Source organism: Rosa chinensis, chromosome 1, assembly GCF_002994745.2.
Source record: "Rosa chinensis cultivar Old Blush chromosome 1, RchiOBHm-V2, whole genome shotgun sequence".
Classification (NCBI taxonomy): domain Eukaryota; kingdom Viridiplantae; phylum Streptophyta; class Magnoliopsida; order Rosales; family Rosaceae; genus Rosa; species Rosa chinensis.
The window spans coordinates 14270677-14295122 of record NC_037088.1 but is presented as its reverse complement, the minus strand read 5'-3'; the positions used below and the strand labels follow the sequence as shown (position 1 = coordinate 14295122).

General features: G+C 40.1%; 2 protein-coding genes and 1 pseudogene across 2 annotated transcripts; all 3 read right to left on the bottom strand.

Moving 5' to 3' along the window:
* Window positions 1-1049: 1049 nt before the first annotated feature.
* On the bottom strand, window positions 1050-2867 carry LOC121053035. Its single transcript, XM_040519353.1, has one exon. It carries the CDS (start codon window positions 2865-2867, stop codon window positions 1050-1052), a length of 1818 nt encoding a protein of 605 aa, XP_040375287.1.
* Window positions 2868-12719: 9852 nt separating this feature from the next.
* LOC112197022 lies at window positions 12720-15048 on the bottom strand (annotated as a pseudogene).
* Window positions 15049-21827: 6779 nt separating this feature from the next.
* LOC112201765 lies at window positions 21828-22718 on the bottom strand. Its single transcript, XM_024342688.1, has 2 exons — window positions 22335-22718; window positions 21828-21833 (listed from the first exon to the last, which is right to left on the bottom strand). The coding sequence occupies exons 1-2, from the start codon at window positions 22716-22718 to the stop codon at window positions 21828-21830; spliced, it is 390 nt and encodes a 129-aa protein (XP_024198456.1).
* Between the last annotated feature and the right edge of the window lie 1728 nt (window positions 22719-24446).

Genomic DNA, 24446 nt, shown 5'->3' with positions numbered 1-24446 from the left:
AGTCATGCAAAGGCATCTCCTTATCATTGCCGCAAATGAGGCGTGAGAGGTGATCCGCAACTAAGTTTGCTCTCCCAAGCTTGTCCACTATTTCCAAGTCAAACTCTAGTAGAAGGAGAATCCACCTTAGGAGTCTTGGTTTGGCATCACTCTTAGACAAAAGATACTTGAGAGCAGAATGATCCATATGAACAATTACTTTGGACCCCAAAAGGTAACTTCTAAACTTCTCGAGTGCAAATACCACCGCAAGCAATTCCTTCTTCGTTATGGTGTAATTGATTTGATCATCATTCAAAGTCCGGCTTGCATAATATATGGCATGGAGTAGCTTCTCTCTTCTTTGGCCTAGCACGGCCCCCATAGCAAAATCGCTCGCATCACACATGATCTCAAAAGGAAGAGACCAATCTGGCACACAAATGATGGGGGCTTGGATAAGCAACTCCTTAATCTTCTCGAAAGCAAACATGCAAGCATCATTAAATACAAAGGGAGCATCCTGAGCAAGTAGATCACAAAGAGGCTTGCATATTTTGGTGAAGTCTTTGATAAACCTCCTATAGAAACCGGCATGGCCTAAGAAGCTTCTTATACCCTTCACATTAGTGGGAGGAGGTAATTTTTCAATTACTTCAACTTTGGCCTTATCCACCTCTATCCCCTTTGAAGAAATCAAGTGGTCGAGAACAATTCCCTCTTGCACCATTAGATGACACTTCTCCCAATTAAGCACAAGATTAGTCTCTTCACACCTCTTCAAGACACGAAAAAGATGATTAAGACACTCCTCAAAACTATCACCAAAAACCGAGAAGTCATCCATGAACACTTCTAGAAACTTCTCCATCATGTCTCCGAATATTACCATCATACATCTTTGAAAAGTGGCCGGTGCATTGCATGGCCCAAATGGCATCCGCCGGTAGGCAAAAGTGCCATAAGGACATGTAAGGGTAGTTTTCTCTTGGTCTTGTGGAGCAATCGGAATTTGGTTGTAGCCGCTATACCCGTCCAAGAAGCAATAATATGAGTGCCCCGCAAGTCTCTCAAGCATTTAGTCTATGAAAGGGAGTGGGAAGTGATCCTTTCGAGTGGCAGTATTGAGCTTTCGGTAATCTATACACACTCTCCAGAACCATCTCGCCCTTTTCATTTTCTACCACCGTCATTCCACCCTTCTTGGGCACCACTTGAATTGGTGATACCCACTTGGAATCCGAAATGGAATAAATCACTCCATTATCAAGAAGCTTAATGACCTCCTTCTTAACTACTTCTTGCATATTAGGGTTTAATCTTCTTTGAGGTTCCCTCCTCGGCCTTGCTTCATCCTCCATGTAGATATGGTGCATGCAAATAGTAGGGCTCAAGCCCTTGATATCACTAATAGACCACCCAAAGGCACCCTTATGCTTCCGAAGAACTTCAAGAAGCATGGACTCTTGCACTTGTGACAAACTCGAAGAGATAATGAGAGGCAACGTGCATGCATCATCAATATATACATACTTCAAGTGTGAGGGAAGGAGCTTCAACTCAATGGAAGTTGAACTTACAATCGGAGGAGTGGAATCAATGGAAAGATAAGTGTTAAAGGTATGCACCTCATTAGCCTCATGCCTTGTGTAATCACCATCCTCAAGTGTTGGTCTACTCATAGAAAGATAAGAATCAAGTTGTTCCACTGCCTTTATAGTACTTTCTTCATAAAAATCCATTCCAAAGTGTGCTAATGCCGCTTTTAAGGCATCACTTGATGAAGTCTCATGAAAAGTGTGTTCCACCAAGTCATTGATCTTGTCCTCTACTTCAATAGAATAGACTTTTTGGAGTCTCATGGGCTTCCTCAATTCATCTAATATCTTAAAGCCAATTGTTGTATCATACACCGTCATGGTAAGCAAGCCCAACTTCACATCAATTTTTGTCCCCGCCGTGGCTATAAAAGCTCTACCAAAGATGATAGGGAGATCATCTTGGTAAACTTCCTCCATGTCAAGAATAATGAAATCGGCCGGTATGACCAATTCATCGACTTGCACTAAGACATCCTCCACGACTCCTCTCGGGTACACCACACTTCTATCGGCTAGTTGGAGAGAAATTTGGATAGGCTTGATGTCCCTTAACCCAAGCTCCTTGTAAACTCCATAAGGCATCAAATTAATACTAGCCCCCAAATCCAAAAGAGCCTTCTCAAATGGCCTCTCACCAATATTGCAAGGAATAGTAAAAGATCTCGGATCCTTGAGCTTGGGAGGTAACTTCCTTTGAAGTACGGCACTAATTCTCTCATTCAAGCACACTTTATCATCCTTCTTCAATTTATTCTTATACCGCTTGTGAGTGCACAAGTCCTTGAGAAATTTAGCATATGTAGGAATGGTCTTGATTGCATCAAGAAGAGGAATATTGACCTCCACCTTCTTGAATAGATCAAAACACTCCATGGATTTCTTCTCTTTCTTACTCAAAGCCTTCTCTTGATACATAGCTTGTGGAAAAGGAAGTGACACTTCTTCTTGCACGTCCTCAAAACTTGGCTTGGACCCACTTGCTCCCACATCATTATTCATGGTCTTGGTCTTGTCTTTGATCACTCCATCATCTTTCAAATTCTCCTTCACGCCCTTAGACTTCTCTTCAAATATGGGAGGTACTCTTGGCACGTTAGGAGTCAACAAAGGTTCCCTTGCTTCATCCATCTCCGCATTATCATCATTAGGAGTAACCTTGTTGTCATATTCCTTCCCACTTCTCAAAGTTATGATTGCCTTGGCTTGGTTGACTCGTGGGTTCTTGTTGGCCATGGAAGGCAACTCTCCTTGCTTCCTTTCTCTCATCTCACTGGCCAATTGCCCCATTTGTTCTTCAAGCTTGTGCAAACCTTGGGTAGTGGATGCCACCTCATTTCAAACACTTTGAATGATCTCATTTTGATTTGCTAGCACCTTGGCAAGCATCTCCTCTAAGACAGACTTCGGTGCTTCCCCTTGAGGTAGAGGAATAGGGGCTTAGAAGGGAGGTCTTGCTTGATAAGGTGGCCTAGGATAAGCACTACCACCAACTACACCCTTATTTCCTTGAAACCCTTGGCTTCCACTAGCCCCTCCAAAATTACCGCCACCTCCTTGATTGCCACCTTGATTGCCACCCCATGAAAAGTTAGGGTGGTTTCTCCATCCAAGATTATATGTGTTGGAGTAGGGATCATTCTTGGGCCTTTGGTGCCCCATTTGCTTGCATTCTTTGATAATCTCCGGGAAACAATCTCCATGTGGACAAGAGAGAGTATCATGGTTCACCCCCTCACAAATCAAGCATACTTGTGGCCCTTGGACTACGTCATTTGCTTGCTCACGCCCCTTGCCTTGTTGTCTCATCATCAACTCAAATTTCTTGCACAAGTTATCCTCCATCTTCTTGAATTCTTGAACCATGTCGACACTTGGAGTTCTAACTTCATATATGCCTCTGGTTGTCGATTGCGTTGCTTCCCTTAATGATACTTGGGAAGGAGGCTTCTACCCTTGGGGGTTATTATCCCACAATTGAGACTGCTCCGCAAGCTTCTCCAATACTTGGTAGGCATTCTCCGCTAGCAAGTCCATAAAGTCACCACCACTTGCACTATCCACCTTCCTCCTCGTCTCGGATGTCAAGCCTTGATAGAACAAATTCATTAGCATATCTTGGGATTGCCCATGATTTGGACACCCGTCTTCTAGATCTTTGAACCTTTCCTCCCATGTGTGGATACTATTGGAAGACAACTTGTTAAGCCACATTTTGGCCTTTTCCTTCAAAGTGCATGGAAACAACCGTAGTTTTAATTCATCCTCTGTCATCCCATTAAGCTTAATGTTTGCACAAGCTTCTTCAAATTCAAGCAAATGATGATAAGGGTCATTGCTTGGCAAACCATAGAAAGTCGGAAGAGTTTGCAAGAAACTTGGCTTAATCTCAAAAGATGATGCATACGGTAGAAGCACAATACACCTTGAGTGTGTAGATAGTGAAGGGAGGGCACAATCCCTTATGGGTCTTCTCTCCCCCATTTCTATTGTTCTCTCATCATCACCCATCAAAATATGGTACTTTCTTAGTCCAAAGCTTGCAACCCTTGCTTCTTGGTCTAGCTTGAACAATATCTCCAAGGTAGCTCGATTGTTCACAACTAGAACCAGACTATCTTCCTCCAAATTATCACTTGAACTACTAGAACCACTTAAATCTTCCTCGGATGATTGAACCAATGGATTAGAATAGATAGTTGATGAAAAGGGGGCTGTGAGCTTAAGTGATTGCCCTTGCGGTGTCTCTTGATCGTTAGGCTTCAAAACGGCGTGTAAACCTGTTACGGCCTGAACCAAAATATCATTTGTTTACTTGTGGAAAAACGAAAGTTAACGATTTCGGTTACATTTTAGTTGTTCTCGATAAGTTTAGTGGCCCTAAAAATTGACTTTTTGTTTGGATCAAAATTTGAGAAAATGTTCTTCATGAAAGTTGTAGAGGACATTAAACCGAGCGCGTGGATATGTGGTACGTAAAAATTGGAGTTTGTATGCGAAAGTTATAAGCGAAATACTAAAGTTACTGTTCATGTGGTAAGTTTCTATAAATAGCCAAGTTACTGTGGTAAGTTTCCATTTTTGGAAACCTACCGGCTTTTTCTCTCTCCTCTCCCCCGACCCTTTCTCCTCTTCGGCCCGATTTCTTCTCCCTCCGATTTCTTCCTCCTCTGGCCACCCCACGATGGAATCCGGACATCAGCTTGCTCGCCTCTTCACCCTGGTCACGTCTGTGGTGGTGTTTTGCAGCGATTTGGCCGGAAGAGCTCGATTTTGAGCTGTGAAGGCTACTGTAGCAATTTGGAGTTTTCATCGATTTCCGGCGATTCCGGCCGTCTCCGGCCACCAAACCGGCGTCGAAGGTTTGGTTTTTGTCAATGATCATTTCCCCTAAGGCCTTTCATTTCAATTTGCAGTGTGGATGTCGAATTAACGATTTGCAATTTCTAGGGTTCTTGGTTTTTCTGGAAAAATTTCACCGGCCAAATTGGAGCCCTTCAAGGTAAAATTGGAACTTGTTGTAGTTGTGAAAAATGTTGGGTCTGTTGAGTTGGTGGTGCTGCCAAATTGGGGCCCACGCGCTGCCACTGTAGATGGCGCGTGGAGGCGCGTAGGGTAGGTTTTTAATTCTTGTTTTTAGCCAAATAAATCCTATATTTGTTGTAGATCTTGTATATGAAATTTGGTGAATTTTGGAGAAGCTTGGAATTAATTATGAATTTTTTGAAGTTTAGGGTTTTGATTTACGATTTACGAGAATCCAACCATCGGATATCTCTCGGTTCTGACTTGGAACCTTTAAGCTAATGAATTGGTATTAGAGGTAAAATTTGGGTTGAATCCGGGAACAAGTGGAGAGATGATTTGTGAGGATTTGATTATGGGAATCGTATTTAATTGTTGAATGGTTATTTACGGAAAATAATTGTGTACAGGGCGATGTACCGAGTTATTGCTCGACTAAGGAACTCGTATGCGTGATCGCCTGAATAGTACAGTGAGTGGACTTTTGTTTTAAATAATGATGCATGCATTTATTTTGAAATATTTGATTATTTTAATTATTATTTTATTCATCGAGCATAATATTTTTGGTTTGCTTATAATTTTGGAATTGTTTTTCCATATTAATTTTGGATACGAATTTATTATGCTCGGATTTGGGGTTACGATTTATTTTCGGAAATATGATTTAATTTTTCGGAGATTAACTATGATTTGTTTCAATTGTGTTTCGGAAATGGATTTTGAGACTTCGAAAAGTATCTGCGATATATGGCCTTTGTTTGAAATCACGATTTAAGTGATTTTCGACGAATTATTTTCCGAGGCGATTTCCGGAAATTTATAATACATTTCTATTCGTCGATATTGAGATTTCAGAAATATTTTTCGAAAATGGGATTTTCAATGGAATTATTTTATTGATCATTTCTCGCCTAAGGGTTTATGATTTCGAGAATATTTTGGCTTGCGGGGCCACGTCATTGGATTATGTACTTTCTCGTGAGATATTGGGGAAGCCTTACGGATTTTCGAGTTTTTCATGTGGTTTTAAACCACCATACCTGGGTCGCCATATTTATTGCTAGCTAGCCTAATAGTATTCCTCCCTACTTACTATGTGTTCGTGGGTGAGTAGAGCAGAGTATGAGATGCTCCAGAGTGTGGGACACTCCGACCCGAGCTTGGGAGGCTCCCTTATTTGTATGGTGAGAACTTCTTCCCCATATTTGATTGATACCTTCAGGTAGCGGGGCTAGCTCGATTTCTTTTAACCAGCGGGGCTGGAACGTTTTCACAAATTTTCTTATTGCGAGAAATATGTTTTATATACGTTGCATGCATCAAGGTTTTTAAAGGATTAGATGTGGGAAAGTATCAAAGCTTTACTTTCATTTGAATTATTCCATTTATTTATTTTTGTCCACTCACTCTAACGTGTTTTTCAATACTTTCCCCTGGGCCCTTCGGTTTCAAATGCCCAGTTTGCAGGCAAGTTAATCGAGGTCGGGCGTACATCATATGAGGCATAATTGTCACTACTTCCGCATTGTAGGATTCCTTGATCCTTTACTTCTCTTTTCATATCCCTGTGTATTAGTATTGCTCTGATAACCTTTGATTTTAGTATTGTTGAGTTTTGTGTTTTGTGAAAGTGGAGTTGATAGTAATTGGGAGCAGGGTGGCTCCAGGAGTATAAGGTTGGCTTGCTTGAAGTGTTTTATGTGTTTTACAGGTTTTTGGGTAGTCCATTTTAGGGGTGACTCTGTCGAATTTTCGGTAGAGCTATTCCTAAGGTGGGCCCCACAGGGCCACCTCGGATTTCAGGGTGAAATTCGGGGCGGGTCCTGTCAAAACTACTTTCAAATTGAGGGGCAAAGACATATACACCTAAAGAACACACAAAGTAAGGATTATAAGTAACTAGAAATAAAATAAAATGCAAGGTATATACAAAATTGAAAATTGCGAAATTTTTTCTTATAGATTTTTTTAAAAAAATATAGAAGCACTTACAATAATTTCTAATAAATTAGAAGCCAATAAAAATTTGTAAATAGAAAAGCAAATAGGAAAAAGATTTCCAAATTGGCGAAGTTCCAATTCAAGTGTAACGAAATTGGCGTAGTTCCAATTTAAGTTTGGCGTAATTCCAAACTAAGCGCAACTTTGGCATAGTTCCAAAGCAAGTTTGGCGTAATTCCAAACTAACCGCAACTTTGGAGTAGTTCCAAAGCAAGTTTTGCGTAGTTCCCAACTATGCGCTAGTTCAACGCTCATCAATTCGGTAACTCTTTTCAGATTATAACCAGGTAAGAGAAGGTGGGCTACGGTAGAGACAAAGCTCACTTGGCACACGACCCACCTGGGATAAAATCTCTATCCTCTTGCCTAGACATCATAACCCTAAAGGTGTGCCTACTAGAGTTGATCGATAAACTAATCCGTTACGAAATCTTAATCCAATTTACTTAGTAAAGAAAAGAGGAATCCGATCCTTGGGTGTTGCCTATCGCGCAACATTTCGGTAACTCTTTTCAATGCGACCAGGTAAGGAGGGTAAAGATTTCGGTGGAGCAATGCTCGCTTTCCAACCTTTCGGTTACCTTTCTCTTATTCGATCCTTGGCCTAGACATCGCATTAATTAGATGGATCTAGTTGTGTTGAACGAGTAAGCTCGACGTTACAAGGATAAAATTCCTAATCTAATTTACTTTCAAATTATTACAAATTTCAACTAACTTCTAATCTAGAAGAAATAAATCTAAGTACCACATATTTAAATGTAAAAAAAAAAAAAAAAAAAAAAAAAAAAAAAAAATTTAACCAACTAGAAGGTGAAATTGCACAAATAATAAGTAAATAGCAAATAGGGAAGATTAGTGTTTCATTTTCGACATACTCGCATTATCCTTTTTTCACCACAATTTACTATTCTACTTATCCAAAGTATTTATAACAATTTCGAAAATTAAACTACCACACAAAAATCTACCTAATAATTAAAGGAAATTTTTTTTTTAAAAAAAAAAAAGGGGTTCTCTAGTCCCACGGCAACCTAATAGGGATTGAGTTAAAACTCAATCCCCGGCAACGGCGCCAAAAACTTGTTGGAGACATCATTGAGTGTGAAAATATGTGCAAATTTGTGTGATGTTCCCTACTCCCAAGTATAGGAGGTCAAGTTTTAGTAAAGGGAAAAAGTAAAGAGTATCGTACCCAAGGGATTGAGTAACATTACCTTAGTTAGATCACCGCGAAAATAAACCTAGAAAACACATGCAAAGTCTACCTTTTAATAAGTTCAATAGTTTTGGCCCTTTGGAAGCCTAACTACCAAAAGTGATATTAACAATGGATAGTAGTGAATCGGCTTTTGAATTAATTTTAACCATATTAAAATTAAAGTGCAAATAAAGCAAAATAAACTAACAATTAAAGTGTAAGAGATTTGATCAAATGAGATAAAAGGGGTTGTAAGGCATCACACCTAACCTCTTTTGTGCAAATTCTAAGTAACTAAATTTAACATGCTCATGCCAAGATGGAATCCCCCTCGATTCTCTTGATTATTGAGTAACAAAGAAACATTATATTAGAGAATGTATTTAAGCTACCCCTTGATTATCGGACATAACTCTCCTAGAATCCTTTTAGTTTCTCATTCCTTGATTATTGGACACAAGTAGACCTATGTAGATGCAAGCTAAGATCCCTTGATTATCGGAAACTTAAGCCACACCCACATGATAAGCTCAATTGTAAGGACCCAAGCAACCTTCTTTGATTATCACAAGATTACCATTTCTACATTTGCAACATGCTTTAGTTTACTAAGTTTGTCAACCCTAGCATACTTCCATGAAATTATCAACATTTACCAACCTTAGGTGACAAATCTAAGAAGCATAAATAATGAACAATTAAACTAGCAAAGTAAAAATTCATGGCATGATCCATATTAAATTTAACTACATAGTTTGTACACAAATTTGGCTAGGGCTAAACCCTAGCCCCAAATTTATTCTACTCACAACTCATAGTTCCATAAATTAAAGTCATAAACTTGTAAAGCATCAAGTTAAGAGAGAAAATAGTAGATAAAGGAAGAAATACCCATGGGTTTGGTTCCAAAAAGAACCAAACCTTACCTCTAAGAACACTTTCTACCCTCCAAGATGCAAAACAAGGTAAGAAATGTTTCCTAGCATGGTATATTTGGTTTCTAATAAGAGAAAAGAACCAAAAACACCATGCAACTCCACAAAGTCTCTTCGAAGTATGATGAGCAAGACTCGAATATATGAAACTAGAGTTGTGATTGATCAAAAGTGTATAGATACTTCGGTTTTGGTAAGGAAAAACCAAGAACCCAAGAAGCTATACACCTATCTCTACACAAAACTAAGAAACTATGAACTAAAGCTATGAAACTAAGAGAAATGTATGAAGAGATGTGTGAGAAAGTGAGAGGAGAACATGAAAAACGTCCACCATGAGGGGATGGTGTTTTTATAGGCCAAAAGTGATGAATGGAGGGTGGAGATCAAAGGAAATGAAGGGCTAGATGTGATTGACAAATGTGTAAGCACAAAATGTGGATCTAATCTTTAACTCCACATAAAAATGACCTAGAAAGCGCATAGATATTTTGGTGGAGGAGATGAAGTAAGGGTAGAAGGGTCATTGGGACACAAAGGTGTAAGATGTAAGAGGAGGACCATTTGTCATCCTTCAAATTTTGAATTTCAAAATAACCTACACCTAAAGTCTTTCCACCTAAACTCTTTAGCCCTATTCAACAGCTGTTCCATGCCCTCTACACATGTCCTTGGCTGGAAATTGTTTGAAATTCGGCATTGACCTCCATTGACCCATTTTTTTGTTCTTTTGCGCACTTTCTTCTCCTTTCTTCCTTCAATTGAATCTTCACCGAGACTTCAGAATTGGCCTTCGGTTTCTTCATACCAAATGTTCCTCCATGAGTGTAGATCATCCTGGTAAAATTTCAGAGCTTATTTTCACCGTGGTGTAGCCGGAAATGCTTTCGGAATCGGTACAGGTCCGGTTTTGCAGTTTTCTTCTTTTAGTCAGAAAGTTGGATCTATCTTTTGACGACCTTCCACTCAGAACTAGCTCTTGTACTCTTCATAAGAAATGATCCTTAGGATGTCTAAAATGGATCTGGAAAGTTTCAACTCATTTGGAGTTCTTTTGGTCAGGCTGCTGCCGCTCCTTCCTTGTCTAGCTTGCTTTCTCCTAGCCGGAGTAGGAAAACATGCTAAGGTTGACTTTTTAATGCATTTCCATGCTTCTCCATTGTTTCCTAGCATGATGAGGAAAACATAATAAATAAACATAAATAAACACAAAGGTTAAGCAAAAGTGCAAGATTAAGGGAATAATTACTAGGTAATTATGGACCTAACAATTAACATCGAGTTTCCTTGTGAAATAAGGAATAGACTCATCAAACTTCACATCCCTTGATATAAGGACTTTCCAACTGACTGGATTATAACATATATACCCCTTTTATGTAGTTGAATACCCCAAAAAAATGCATCTTGCAGCTCTAGGATCAAGCTTGTCTCAATGAATAGATTGAATGTGAACATAGCAAACACAACCAAACACTCTTAAGTGAGATAGGTCAATTTTCCTACCTTTCAAAACCTCATAAGGAGACTTGTAATTCAATACTCGACTTGGCAATTTGTTGATGAGGTAAGTTGCAGTGAGCACTCCTTGTGACTAGAACTTCTTTGGTACATTTGCATGAAACATTATGGCTCTAGTTTTCTCAAGTAAATCTCTGTTTTGTCGTTCTGCAATCCCATTTTGTTGTGGTGTACCAACACAACTTGTTTGATGCACAATGCCATTTGAGTTCAAAAATTGAGACATATTCAGAGCCATTATCATATTTTAAAACTTGAATTTTAGATGAAAATTGAGTGTTAACAAGACTGTGGAAATTTTTCAACACATTAAGAACTACACTTGTATTGCAAAAGATACAACCAAGTAATCCTTGTAAAATCATCCACAAATGTTACAAAATATCTATATCCATCAAAGGATTCTAGAACAGGACCCCAAATATCTAGCAAATTTGGATAGCTGACACACTTCACAATGATTATTGTCATGGTTCAAATTTGGAAACAAAATGGATAACACTTTCTCTGAAGGATGAGCTAAGCGTTGATGCCAGAGATGGTGATCTTGAGTAATACTCGAACTAACTTGAAAGACCTTGGACTTCTTAGATAAGTAATAAAGTCCATTCAGAAAAAAAAAAAAAAAAAAAAAAAAAAAAAAAAAAAAAAACCTTCACCAATCGTCCTCTTGGTGATGATATCCTGAAAAAATCACATTGTGAGGGGAAAAAATGGCTAGACAATTTAGAATGTTTGTGATCCTTCCAATAGATAACAATTGGAAAGAAAAGGAAGGAACATACAAAGATTCATACTTGATGTGGTTTGAAAACAATTTTATTTTTCCTTTTCCTAACACAGAAGTGCCTTTGCCATTAGCAACAGATACATGAGAAGACAATTTTTCAAAATCATGCAAGTTTGTAATTTAGTTTGTCATGTGATCTGTGGCTTCAGAATGGCAAAGTATGATCAAAAGACATTGAGGGTTAGTACTTTTGGTTCGTGGTAATTAATAATTAGACTAACAGTGGAAAAATGCAAAGTATGATCAAAAGTGTATTCATGACCACAAACCAAAAGTACTGACCTCAGTTAGCTCTCACTCATTCAACATATCAAAGACACTGAGAATCGCTTGTCATACAGCCTAACACTAAAATGATAACCTCTGCCCACATACTTCATCAGTTAAGTCACCCCGAGCAGACCTCTCAGTCCACTTGATCCCTCAAAACTATCTCAAGCATTCTGCTTATTGGAGTTCACATGTTGAAGGTGGAAGACTACAATCAAAAGGCCAGATAAAGTGAGGTTGAAAACCAAAGTTCATATAGCAAGCAAGCAGAGAAACATGCCAAAAAATTTCAAAAAGACTCTGCTGGAGATGTGACCAATATTAACTAGAAGAAATTTGACTGAAATCAGCCTTCATACTACACTCACAAACGTGTGAATGGTGCAATGCAATCAAATTCTGACTACTTTTGGAGTAGAATGGTGTTGTTGCAATGGCATTCCTGGGCATCAGGTGATACTGAGTCCAGATTCATACAAATCGAAATGCTAAAGAAGCAGCATTGGGATCCAATTTTGCTAAGGGTCTACAGTTCCTCATAGTTTCATAAACCCAACTCCAAAAAGCTATTAAAACAAATAGTCAACCCGAAAATGACTTAGCAACATGAATAAATCCTTCTTCAACAGTCATGCTATCATGACCACGAACCAAAAGTACTGACCTTAGTTAGCTTTCGCTCATCCAACATATCGAAGACATTGAGAAGCAGCTGCTCATACAGCATAATACTAAAACAATAATCTCTGCCTACGTACTTTACCAATTAAGTCACCCCAAGCAGGACCCTCAGTCCACTTAATCTCTCGAAGTGTCTCAAGCAGTCAAGCATTCTGTTCACTGGATTCCACAGGTTCAAGATGGAAGACTGCAATCAAAAGGCCAAATAAAGTGGGTTTATGAAAAACCAAAGTTAATATAGCAAGCAAGCAGAAAGAAACATGCCAAAAAATACAAAAAGAACCATGCTGGAGAGGTGACTAATATTAAGTAGAAGAAAATTGACTGAAATCAGCCTTTATACTACCCTCACAACGTGTGAAAAAGAAAACCAACAGAGCATATTGTCTTAAAGTTATGCCCACTTGCCCTGTTTATTCCAGCATTATTGAGTCTAGGATATTAGTTGATTGCAAAAATTCTACCACATCCAAGTATAATATACTTCACATTTTTCTGTGGTTATATTCATTAACAAGTCGAATAACAGTGGAAAAATGCAAAATATCCAAAAGTGAGTTCAAACAGGAGAAACATGATACAAGAGTGTAAGATTACCAATAATCCATACAGGAGCAGATGCAATCTTTAAAGTGATGGAATCAAGCATGATTACCATTGTAAACTCCACACTAAACATCTTTGAGATCCATTTGGTCAAATTGTGGTGGTCATTGCATTAAGATTCTGGAAAGTAAATGTGGAGCACAAAGGCAATGCCTAGTGTCTCGCTGTGAAGCCCTAGACCAATAATGAGTGTTGTTTTCCATCACTCTTCTGATTAACCATGGGTGCCTGTGAATAGTCAGGTGAGTACCCTATTTGAGTCTTTCCATCATTGCATCCAGGACCTGATATATGTCTCTACTACAAAGTGAGATGTGTCCCCAGCAAAAAATTCATGCGTAATACCATCTGTCTATTATACTACAGCCAGGCCCTTTTGATATACCTTCCTCTGTCATCAATCTCCGAATTGATCCGACGTCGTTCCAGCGGCTAGCTGAAGCATAGACTCTTGACAATAACACTTAAACACCACTAGAAACATCCTCTCCTCCAGGCTCAAGAATCTGCCTGGCCACTTCTTCACTTAGCTCAATACTGGCATGCTGTTGCCTACTGCAAGAATCAAGAAGACTCCTCCATATTACAGCATCAGGCTTCACAGGCATTGTTGTCACCAAATTCAAAGCTTCGTCAATGAAACCAGCACGTGCAAGAAGATCAACTAGGCACCCGTAGTGCTCTAATCGTGGTTCAATCTCGTACTCTTTTACCATCACATCAAAGAACTTACGACCTTCGTCAACCATGCCTCTGTGATTGCATGCGCTCAAAACACCAACGAATGTGATGGAATTCGGCTTACAACTCTCCATATTAACCATACGATCAAAACACTTTAAGACTGCCTCAGCTTTTCCATGCATGGCAAACCCCAAAATCATATAATTCCATGTAATCACATCACGTTTCGGCATTCCCTCAAACACTTGGAGAGCCATATCCAAGGACCCACATTTGCAATACATATCAACCAACGAAGAGTTCAGCAAAACATTGCTGGCTACAGCATTACCACACTTCCTCAACACATAAGCATGAGCCCAAATTCCCAAATCCAAAGCCCCCAAACCAGCACAAGCATTTATAACACTCTGCATTGTATACCCATCAGGCTCAAACAGCCTCTGCATCTGACCAAACACTTTGAGCGAACTCTCAAACTCGCCAGCCCCAACCAAAGAATCAATCATAACATTCCACGACACAAGGCTTCTCTCACACATTTTCTCAAACACCTTCTGTGCGTAATCCAAACACCCACAGGAAGCATACAGATGAATCAGACTATTGCCGATATAAACGTCTGAACCAAACCCAAGTTTAACAACATGAGCATGCGCTTGCTTTCCTTCCGAAAAGGCAAACAAGTAAGCACAAGCTCTGAGAACAAAGGGGAAGGTATACTCATCCGGCAGAGCAACTCCTTGTGATAACATTTCACAGTAGAGTAGTATAGCCTGGTTTTCGAGCCCAGAGCTTCGAGCGCAACCCCTGATGAGGGTGTTCCAGGTGAAAGAGTTGGGACTCTCAATCTGATTGAAAACCCGAAAGGCGTAGCGGATATCGGTTAGGGATGAGAAGTGGAGGATTCGGCTGTGGAGGAAGAGGGTGTGTGGGTTTGTGGTGGATGTGGTGCGTAGGGTGTGAGCGTGTATTTGTTTCAGCTGAGACATGGACGTACATTGATTCAACAAGTGGAGAAGACGGCTGTGGTGGCTGGGTGAGAGAGAGTCTCCATTACTGGTGTTGAATGTAATAGGGAGATTATGATGAGGAGGAGGAGGAGGACGATGATTTGGTGGGATTGCCAGTGCCATTTTTTCAGGCTGCCTAGTTCAACGTGAAATCACATTCACAGGCATTGGATAAAGGACTAATTTACAGTGAAGAAAGATACCGAGTTACTCACTCTCCTAATCCAATAGAAGTTTTTACACGCTGCAAAATGAACACAACAGTATTTGAAGTTATTTTAAATACTAATAGTTTTCTGAACTGAATCACCGTTACGATGAGGAGAAAGTTTTGCGTGGGGCAGCCGCACCACGTGGCGGTGTGGCTGTCCAATCAATACCCATCAGGGGAGTATTTTGGATATTGCACTTTTAAAATACAGGGGTAGTTTCGGAACAAGGCAAAAAAATTTTGAAGTGTGATTTGACGCCTGACGTACGCAAGAATTTTTCTACAATGAGGCATCAAAAAGATTTTTAAAAAAATTAAGGAAAATTTTAGGAACAGTACATGAAGTTAAGACCACTATGCATTTGTGTACACAAAGTTACAAATTAAGAACTTTGGTACACCAAATATAAACCCCGACCCACTAGATAGACACGACGTTAGTGACGTCGTTAAATCCTATGTCATTATTCATTTGTCAAAGAGTAATTTAGTACTCTCTCACTCTCACTGTTATTTTTGGTGTAAAAAAAAAAAAAAATACTATATCTCCTCTCTCTCACTCTTTCTCTTTCTCTCTCGTCCCCTCTCTCCCTCTCTCCACATACCAAACCCAGAAAGCTCCCTGTGACTCTCTCTTTCTCGCAGCTCTAAAATTAGGGTTAGGCAAGGCGGAAGAGGGCCAACCTGGCGGCCCTGAACCCGAGGGAAGTGTAGCGGGTCTTCAAGACGGTGGTGATGCGGCAGATGAGGGTGTAGTTGGACTTGCGAAGAGGAGGGGAGGCAGAGGAGTAGCGGTCATAGAGGAGAGATATGATGGCGGCGACGACAGGCTCAAACTTTTGCTTCTTGGAGACGTCTCTCTGCAATTCATCTAGTCTTTGCTTCAGGCATTGTTCATCTTCGAAATCCATCATGCTTGGGTTGGACTAGTTTCTGTGTGTAAATGACTGGTTTGATGATGAAGAAGAAAGATTCAATTGGAATTGGAATTGGGGTTTTGGATGATGAGTTGCGAGGTGGATTACGATCTTGAAGTCGATTACAGAGCAAAGATGCGGAGGAGCAGTGGCTAGGCAATTGGTGAGGTGGCGATTGAGCTCTTGGACGGCTTGGTGGCGGAGCAAGTCGGGTTTGGGTCAAGGAGGACAGGAAGAGGCGCTGTGGGGCGAGTGGGTTTAGGAAAAAAAAGGAGGGGATGGCGGAGGATGGAGTGGAGGGAATGACAATGGTGGTGTGGTAGTGGCAGGAGAGGAGGTTGTTGCAAAGCTCCATGCATGGTTGCAGGTGACCTTGCCCGGCTGCTGGGACTTCTCTCCAGCCATTGTGCAACCAGGTGTGAGAGAGAGAGAGAGAGAGAAAGAGAGAGATGGGTGGCTAGAGTAATAGAGAAATAGAGAGATGGGTGGCTAGAGAAAGATAGTGTAGAGACCAATTTACCCCTGAAACTATGCCAAGTGGCAGAGGTTCCCACGGCGTCAATGACATCGTGTCTATATAGTGGATCGGGGTTTATGTTTGGTGTACCAAAGTTCATAATTTGTAACTTCGTGTACACAAATGCATAGTGGGCTTAACTTCATGTACTGTTCCTAAAATTTTCCCAAAAAATTAATAAATTCAAATTGGGTGGACACCTTAATATTTTCTTATTCACCCTATAAACATTTGAATTATTGAAAAATTAAATCTATAAAGAAAGCTAAATAGAAGTACAAAAATCTGATTCATCTGTATGCTTCTTATGGGTAAAGATGAATTATTCAAGTACAAAATGACCAATATTTTCTAAAATTTAAATCTATAAAGAAAGCTAAATACATAACCAATTAATTAAATACAATGACTACTTAATTTCTTATTGGATAATATTAATCTTCATTTCTCCACCCAATTTGAATTTATTTCTAATATCTAAAAAAAAGAATGTTAGAGCTCTCGTCTCTCTCCTCTAGTTCATGCCGCCACCTAGGGTTTGATCTAGGCTCGGCCTTGATTTCTCTACAGATCGGTCACGATTCTTTTCTAAGAGGCGGCTCTGTCCATGCTCTGGCACGCAGGCGCTTTGGCTTCCTGTTTTCATTAGCGTCATCTTCTTCTGGAGGCGGAGGGCTACTGGGTTGGTGGTACGGCATTGAGCGGTACGGTTCTTCGGTGGCAACCTTAGGGCGTTTGCAGGAAATCTGGCCCTGGTCCAGGCAAGGGCGGCGTGATCTAGGCTTCTTTCGTTTGGTGGATGCGGACCCAAGGAGGGACAAGCCTAGGTATTGTTCAAAGGTGGTCAGTGCTGCCGGGGATGATGGACGGATCATGATGGCGCTGTGGCTAGTAGCTGTTGCTTCCAAGCGGATGGTCGATCGTGGTGCAGGTGCCATGGCTTATGGCGGGGAAGCTAGGGCAAGGGCTTCTGGGTCGGTTTTCTCTGTGATTGGGCTTGGGCCATGGGCTTATGATGTTGGGCCTATGCTCGATGCTGATGGGTTGGGGTTCTCCCCAATCTAGCTAGGCTCTTTTGTTTTTTCAAGAATATTGTAAGGTGCTTGTCTTTGGATTACGACCATACTCGTTTGGTTACTTTATCAGTGCTTATTCTTATAGCGACATTCGTCTAGGCTAGCGCTTAGTCTAGGCAGTGATTCAATATTGACGTAGCCCTACTGGGGTGGGTCATTGTGTGATGTTGCTTACTGTTTCATTATAATGGATTGACACCCTCCCTCACAAAATAAATAAATAAATAAATTTATTACTTTTTTTGTCTTTTTTTGCCTCCTCAGCGTTTGTTATTGAATTCACAAAATCATTAATGTTAATTTTATCAAAATTTTTGCTTTATGAACACCGACAGTAAAAATTTAAAACAGGAAACAAAAATCAATCTCTTCTTCATTACTCATAGTTGTTGACTTATTAATCTTTTGATACGGATTCAAATAGACAAACTTTGAAACTGAAAGAAAAAAAAAATTTAATGGAAATAAGCCAGATTATGGTTTTATTAGGAAACTTTAATATATTTTATTTTTTTATTGGTATAAATTAAATTATAGATTTTCGTTAAAAAATTCTTCTTTTAATTGGATATGTCATATAAGAATATTTCTGAAAAGAGAAATGAGGTAAATAAGTAAATTTAATAATTGAAATTAAAATGTAGGGTGTAGTGAGCAAGTATGGAGGACAAAGAAAATGATAGGCTGACAATAACCGCACCCTTTAAATAATTCACACCCGGTAAATGTTCAAATTTCACTTGAAATTTGATCAAAAAAAAAAAATTCACTTGAAAGAAAAATTCAATATACTAAAAAAATATAGAAAAGAGTTTCATTCTTGGGTGTTGGCACACCATGTTGAGCCCCAAAAATGTGTTAAAGGAACAAAATTGGCATCGTATGTAAAGATAGAAATAAATCCACAAAGAAGCAAAATTGCATTAGGAACTTTATCAACAAGGTAGTAGTTAGCAAAGCTTTTCCTCATTGTAACCACCATAGGTAGTCGACCTGGTAAGAGCCTCCACGCAGAGATAGAACCAGGAATTTTGAGTAGGTTGGGCTACACCTACCTTGATAAATAATTTTGTTTTGTTAAAAGAAATTGGTCAAATCTTAGTGGTTTTATTTGTTTCTTTAAATATTTTATATAAAAAAAAGCTAAAATTATAAGATCATAATCCTAGAATAGACAAACACCTAAATTTATATATCCTAGAATTCTTTCAAATAAAAACAAAAGAAAAGAGAGAGAACCCGTTGTTTATGTTGGTTTCTCTGGTGTAGCCTAATAGAATGCAATACCCGCTAGCGGATATGAAGATGGCTATGTATCCCTGTCAAAGGAAATATACAACGTTAGAGGGACAAACCGAGTTGGTCGGTCTATACCTCTCTGATGCTTAAGTAAGGTTATGTAAGTAATCTAACAAAGTAACAGTAAGAGACAAGAAGTTATTATCCTTAATGGAGGTGGTTGAGTTGAGCTAATATACTTTTGATAAGGGAAGAGGTTTCCATTTTCTTCGATGTGGGATGTAATCCCTCAATTTGTTGGCTCTGAGGCAGGTTTCGGTGCATACTTTGGGAAGCCTTTCCAGGCTCAGTGTTACCTTTGATGATCTTCGGTGCCCTCCCTTGTGGATATCACTGCATGGGGTATCGATTCTTAGCTTGAGCCTGGTATGCCTGCCGTTCTACGAGGTACAGTAGTGGTATGAAGTCTATGGCAGGTCCGAATATGTACTAGTATGTACAATTCCCCCAAGTTCCCGTTCAAGATATTTCTTGGGTGGGGACTTTATTATATGTCGGTTGGCACATAGACTTCATATCCTACTGTGCCTGTAGGGAGTCTTGAAGTCTGGATGTAAGAAATGACTTGACCGGTTGAGGTTAAATTTGTTTGTGAAGTCACTGTAGGTAGCTAAGCTATAGTGCATGTGCCCCGTAGGGGAAATGTGAGGGCTTGAGCCTCTGTGACCCGATGAGGTTAGATGAGGGCATGAGCCTCAGTGCTGCGATTACCAAGAGCCAATTCTTGAGGTATGTTGGCAAAAGGGGTGATGATGAGACAGGTGCATGCAAGACACGTGGCAGTGTCTCGCAGAGGCTCTGAAACGTCTGTGTTTTAGGTTTTTAGGTTTTTGAGAGAGCAATAAATCCTGGTCTCTTCATGTGCTCATTGTGGTGTATTTGAGAGTTCGAAGGGGTTAGTGGGACACGTGTCCTCTTCTGACGGTGTAGGCCTTCAGCATTTGTTCCTGCTTCGAAGTACTCGACCTTACTGCTGGGTATTTGTGTCTCGATGGGTAGGATAGCCTCCATACCAAAAGCCAAGCAAAAAGGTGCCTCGCTCGTGGCTTCAGTTGTTGTAGTTCTAATTGCCCATAAGGCCTCCTGTAGCTTGGAGGCCCACAATCCCTTAGCGTCATCCAACTTCTTTTTTAGGATTTTCTTGATGATCTTGTTAACAACTTCGACCTAACCGTTTGTTTGAGTGTGTGCATGGGAGGATATAAGATCTTTCTGCCCAAGCTCTCGGTGTATGCTCTTAATTCCTTATTATCAAACTGTGCTCCCTTATCTGTAATAATGGTATTTGAGACACCAAATCTACAATAAATGTTCCTCCATAGAAAGTTTTTGACTTTAGCGATTGTGATTGCCACCAATGGCTCAGCCTCCACCCACTTTTTTTGGTAATTAACAGCTACGATGGCATAAACCGTAGACCTGTAAATGGATCGAATTTGGATCAGATCGACCTAAATCCAAATCCGTTTACTTAAAAAAAAAATTGATCCAAACCTACTCCGTTAACCCGGCGGATCATTGATAGCTCGATCCAAATCCGTATCCGCTGGATTAGCGGATCATTAACGGATACCTGATCCACTAATCTGACCCGTTTATTATTTCAAATATTTTAAAGGATTAAATACTTGTTACTCCTCAAACTTTTCCCTGAAAAACAGTTTAGTCCCTCGCCTTTCAAATTAAACTAGATAGTCCTTATTCTTTCTAATTCTCACACAACAGGTTCAAAACAGGTCTAAAATGACTATTCTACCCCCAAGATCCTTTTTGTATTTTTTTTCTCTCTTTTCTAATTTCTCTCTCTCTCTCTCTCTCTCTCTCTCTCTCTCTCTCTCTCTCTCTCTCTCTCTCTCTCTCTAATCTCGACAAGCTGCTCCTGAAACCGGCTCCACCCCAACCTCCCCAACTCGAATGGCAACCTGGGATTTCTCTCCCTCTCTCCTGGCCGCACGGTCTCTCTCTCTCTTTCTCTCTCCCTCAACCTATCTTCTTCTTCTCTTCCTCTGCCATCATCGAAGACCACCACTTCCGGCCACCATCTCACAGCACCACCATCACTAGTTGAATCCAGACAGAAACTCGAACCAATCACGACCATACGTCGATGCCGGTCCCCATACGCACATCGCAAGCTCCAGCACCACTGCTCCTGACCCTTCATCTTCTTCGATGCTCCGATCATCATACTGGAACTCATCACTTCCTTCACTCAATTCCAACACCACGGCCGGTGGATCAATCACTCTTCTTTCATCTTTATTCTCCAAAACCTCCCTGAAATACTCACTGAAAACCCTACAATTCTCATCCAAAACCCTCTCGTAGCTGCTCTCCATCTCCTTCAGTCCCGCCGTCTGGTTCCCACTCATCTTCGATAGCGAATTCGACCCCGCCCACCGACATGTCCTTGATCGAAATGTCGTCGTTTTCATAGCTGACATTTGGGGACAGCGACGGCAGAATTTGTGATCACCGGCGATTTTACAACTGGAGAACCAGGAGGAGGTGGATGAGGAAGAGCTCCTCGAACAGCACTAGAGCTAATTCCGTCTGGGCGAGTGCCGGCTCAGATCGGAAGATCTCGGGGATGCGGATGGCGGTGTCGATCGAGCACCGGCAGAGGCGATAGATGAGGGAGAGGAGGATGGCGAAGAGGGATTGGATTGCCTCCGCTTGGGGTAGAGAGAGAGAGAGAGAGAGAGAGAGAGAGAGAGAGAGAGAGAGAGAGAGAGAGAGAGAGAGAGAGAGAGAGAGAGAGAGAGAGAGACCGGGGGGGAGAGAGAGAGAGAGAGAGAGTATAAAAAACGGGGAGAAAAATTAAAAAATAGAGAAAAATAAAAATAATAATAAAAAGAGAAAATGAGGGACGTAATAGTCATTTCAGATCATTTTGGACCTGTTATATGAGAATTAGAGAGAATAAGGACTATTCAGTTTAATTTAAAATGCGATGGACCAAACTGTTTTTCAGGGAAAAATATGAGGAGTAACGAGTATCTAATCCTATTTTAAAATTTTAAATAATAATATTAAATTTATATCATGATACCTCATAAAATATTAATAAAATATTAAAATAAAATATTAAAACAACATGAAAAGTATCACTAAAAGTAGAATTACATTATCAAAATTCTTAATGTTTCTTGGAATCTTGGGTGATGGACTGTTCTTTAGATTTCTGCAAAAAAAAATGTATTAGAAATTTTTTCATAATTTATATTTTATATTTTTAAAAATAATAATATATTAATAAAAATAATATTTTATTATTATAAAAACGGGCTGGAACATTAACGGATCAGATCGACCTAAATCTGTATTTGATCAGTTAAATAAACTGGTTAACGAATTCGAATAATTAACGGATCAACGGATCAAAATGTTCGATCTAAACCCGTCCAATAGCCACGGATCTAAACCCGTCCAATAGCCACGGATCTGGAGCGGGTTCGGATCAAAATCCAATCCATTTACAGGTCTTGTAAACCGTGGGGAGCTTACCATTGAGGTCCATTCCCCATCAGCAGAAAGGCCAACGAGCAAGAAGTATGGATACGACGATGGGGGTGCTCGGGATATGTTGGAATACATCTGACACTTGTGGCAGGAGTTGGAGACTGACTTTGCCACCGTGGCCATGGTAGGCCAAAAGTACCCAGCCCTAAGGGCTTTATGTGCCAAAGACCTTGCCCCTACGTGGTTACCGCAAACGCCACCGTGAATATCTTTCAGGATTTTGTGGCCTTCCTTCTCAGTTACACATTTCAGATTGGCGAAGCAATAGGCCCTCTTGTACAACTTCCTATTCAAGATAGTGTACTTGGCAGACCTTAGCTGTAGCCTTCTTGCTTCCACCTTATCCTCTGGTGTGAGACCGTCAACCATGTAGTTGTAAATTGGGTCTATCCATGATGGACTGGTCTCGATGATAAATATATATCTCCGATATAGTTTTGGAGGTACTTGGTGATTTGGTGCATATACTAGCGCTTCACGCTTAATACAATACGGTCATTAAGTTTAGGGTAAATAAATAAGCTTCAATTATCATACCCAAGGGAATAGGGAACCGCATTTGGTTACAGACAACTAAGCACAAATGCAAATTATCCTAGTAACAAGTATCCGAAATTGTAAGCTCCGAAGTTGTGATTTTTAATTGTGAAGACTAAAACTAAATTTAACAACCGAAAATAGAAAATTGCTAAAAATAAAAATGCAATGATAAAGTAGTTTGCGAAAAAAAAAAATCAAGACAAGAGAGTGTTGGGTGCTAAGGAGGCTCCTTCATCCAAATCCTATTTGTTGGAAGTTAATCTAATGTAGATGCAAAATTCTTAATTAGGCGGTAGTCGTATCCAAGGCAGTTCAAGGCTCAATGACCATATAGTCTCAATTATGGTATTAATGTGTCATTTCAAGGGTGACATAAACTCAGTTAGAGAGAGTTAGAGCTGGTTCAAGGGTCACTAACTCGCTCTAATTGGCATAAAGCTCAAGAATTTGACCACTAGGCAATTCACCCGCTCAATCACGCGGCGGGTATAAATTACCATTCTTATAACCCCTACAATACCAAATTGCCTGTCCTAGACATGCTCAAAATACATACCCTAGAGTTGACTAGGATCCTAGATATGCATTTCAACCCAACAATAATTGATATAAGCATCCATTAAAGTAAATTGCATCATTACGATAAACATCCTTTACATGAAATTTGGGCTAGGGTACACAACCCTATCCCCGAACAAAATTTCTACTCACTACCATAAATATATACATCATTAATTCCATCAATTCCATACAAATAAAAGAGGAAAAAGCATAGAAGAGGGAGAACAACCACGATAAGTTACAAATGCTATGCGTCTTGAAATTATAAAGGATTAAATTCTGCTTACTACCTTATACTTTGAAGGGTTCATCAGTTCAGTCCCTGCATTTTTAATTTAATCAGAAAAGTCCTTGCACTCTCCAATTTCATCAAATCGATCCAATCTGTCACTATTTCGTTAATTTTCGCTGTTAAAATGCTGACGTGGGTCCTTCTCACAGGGAAAATTTCCAAACTGCCCACCGCTAGGCAGCCCGCCAACGCGTCAGTGTTGTGAATGCAGATGGGTAGTTTGGAAATTTTTCTCGAAAATTGACGGAGTGGTGACAGATTGGATCGATTTGATGAAATTGGAAAGTGCAAAGACTTTTCTGATTAAATTAGAAATACAGGGACTGAACTGATGAACCCTTGAAAGTACAAGGTAATAAGCAGAAATTTGTCCAAATTATAATTTCTCACTTTCACCCAAGTGGTGATTAAGCTTTCCCCTTGAATTCCCTTCAAATTGATGAGGATCAGTATAGGTGGGTGTGAGTGAAAAGAAGAGAAAATAGAAGAAAAAATTGTTGTGGAGGTGTGTTGGTGGTTCTCGGTAGAAAGAAAAAAATAACAAAAGGAATAAAGATGTGGTCTGGTGGTGTGCGACTAGAGCCTCATCAAAAAGCCCGCGGATCAAGTGGGCCGATGGAGGCCCGCCGGCCCGCAGGGCTTTTGGCCTGCGCCCGGCCCGTCAAAAAACCCCCAAAAGCCCGACTTGGTGGGCCGATGGAGGC

Coding starts and splice junctions, on each gene's coding strand:
- LOC112201765 (XM_024342688.1), bottom strand. CDS start 22,718: ATGGTTGACGGTCTCACACCAGAGGATAAGGTGGAAGCAAGAAGGCTA.
- LOC121053035 (XM_040519353.1), bottom strand. CDS start 2,867: ATGGGGCAATTGGCCAGTGAGATGAGAGAAAGGAAGCAAGGAGAGTTG.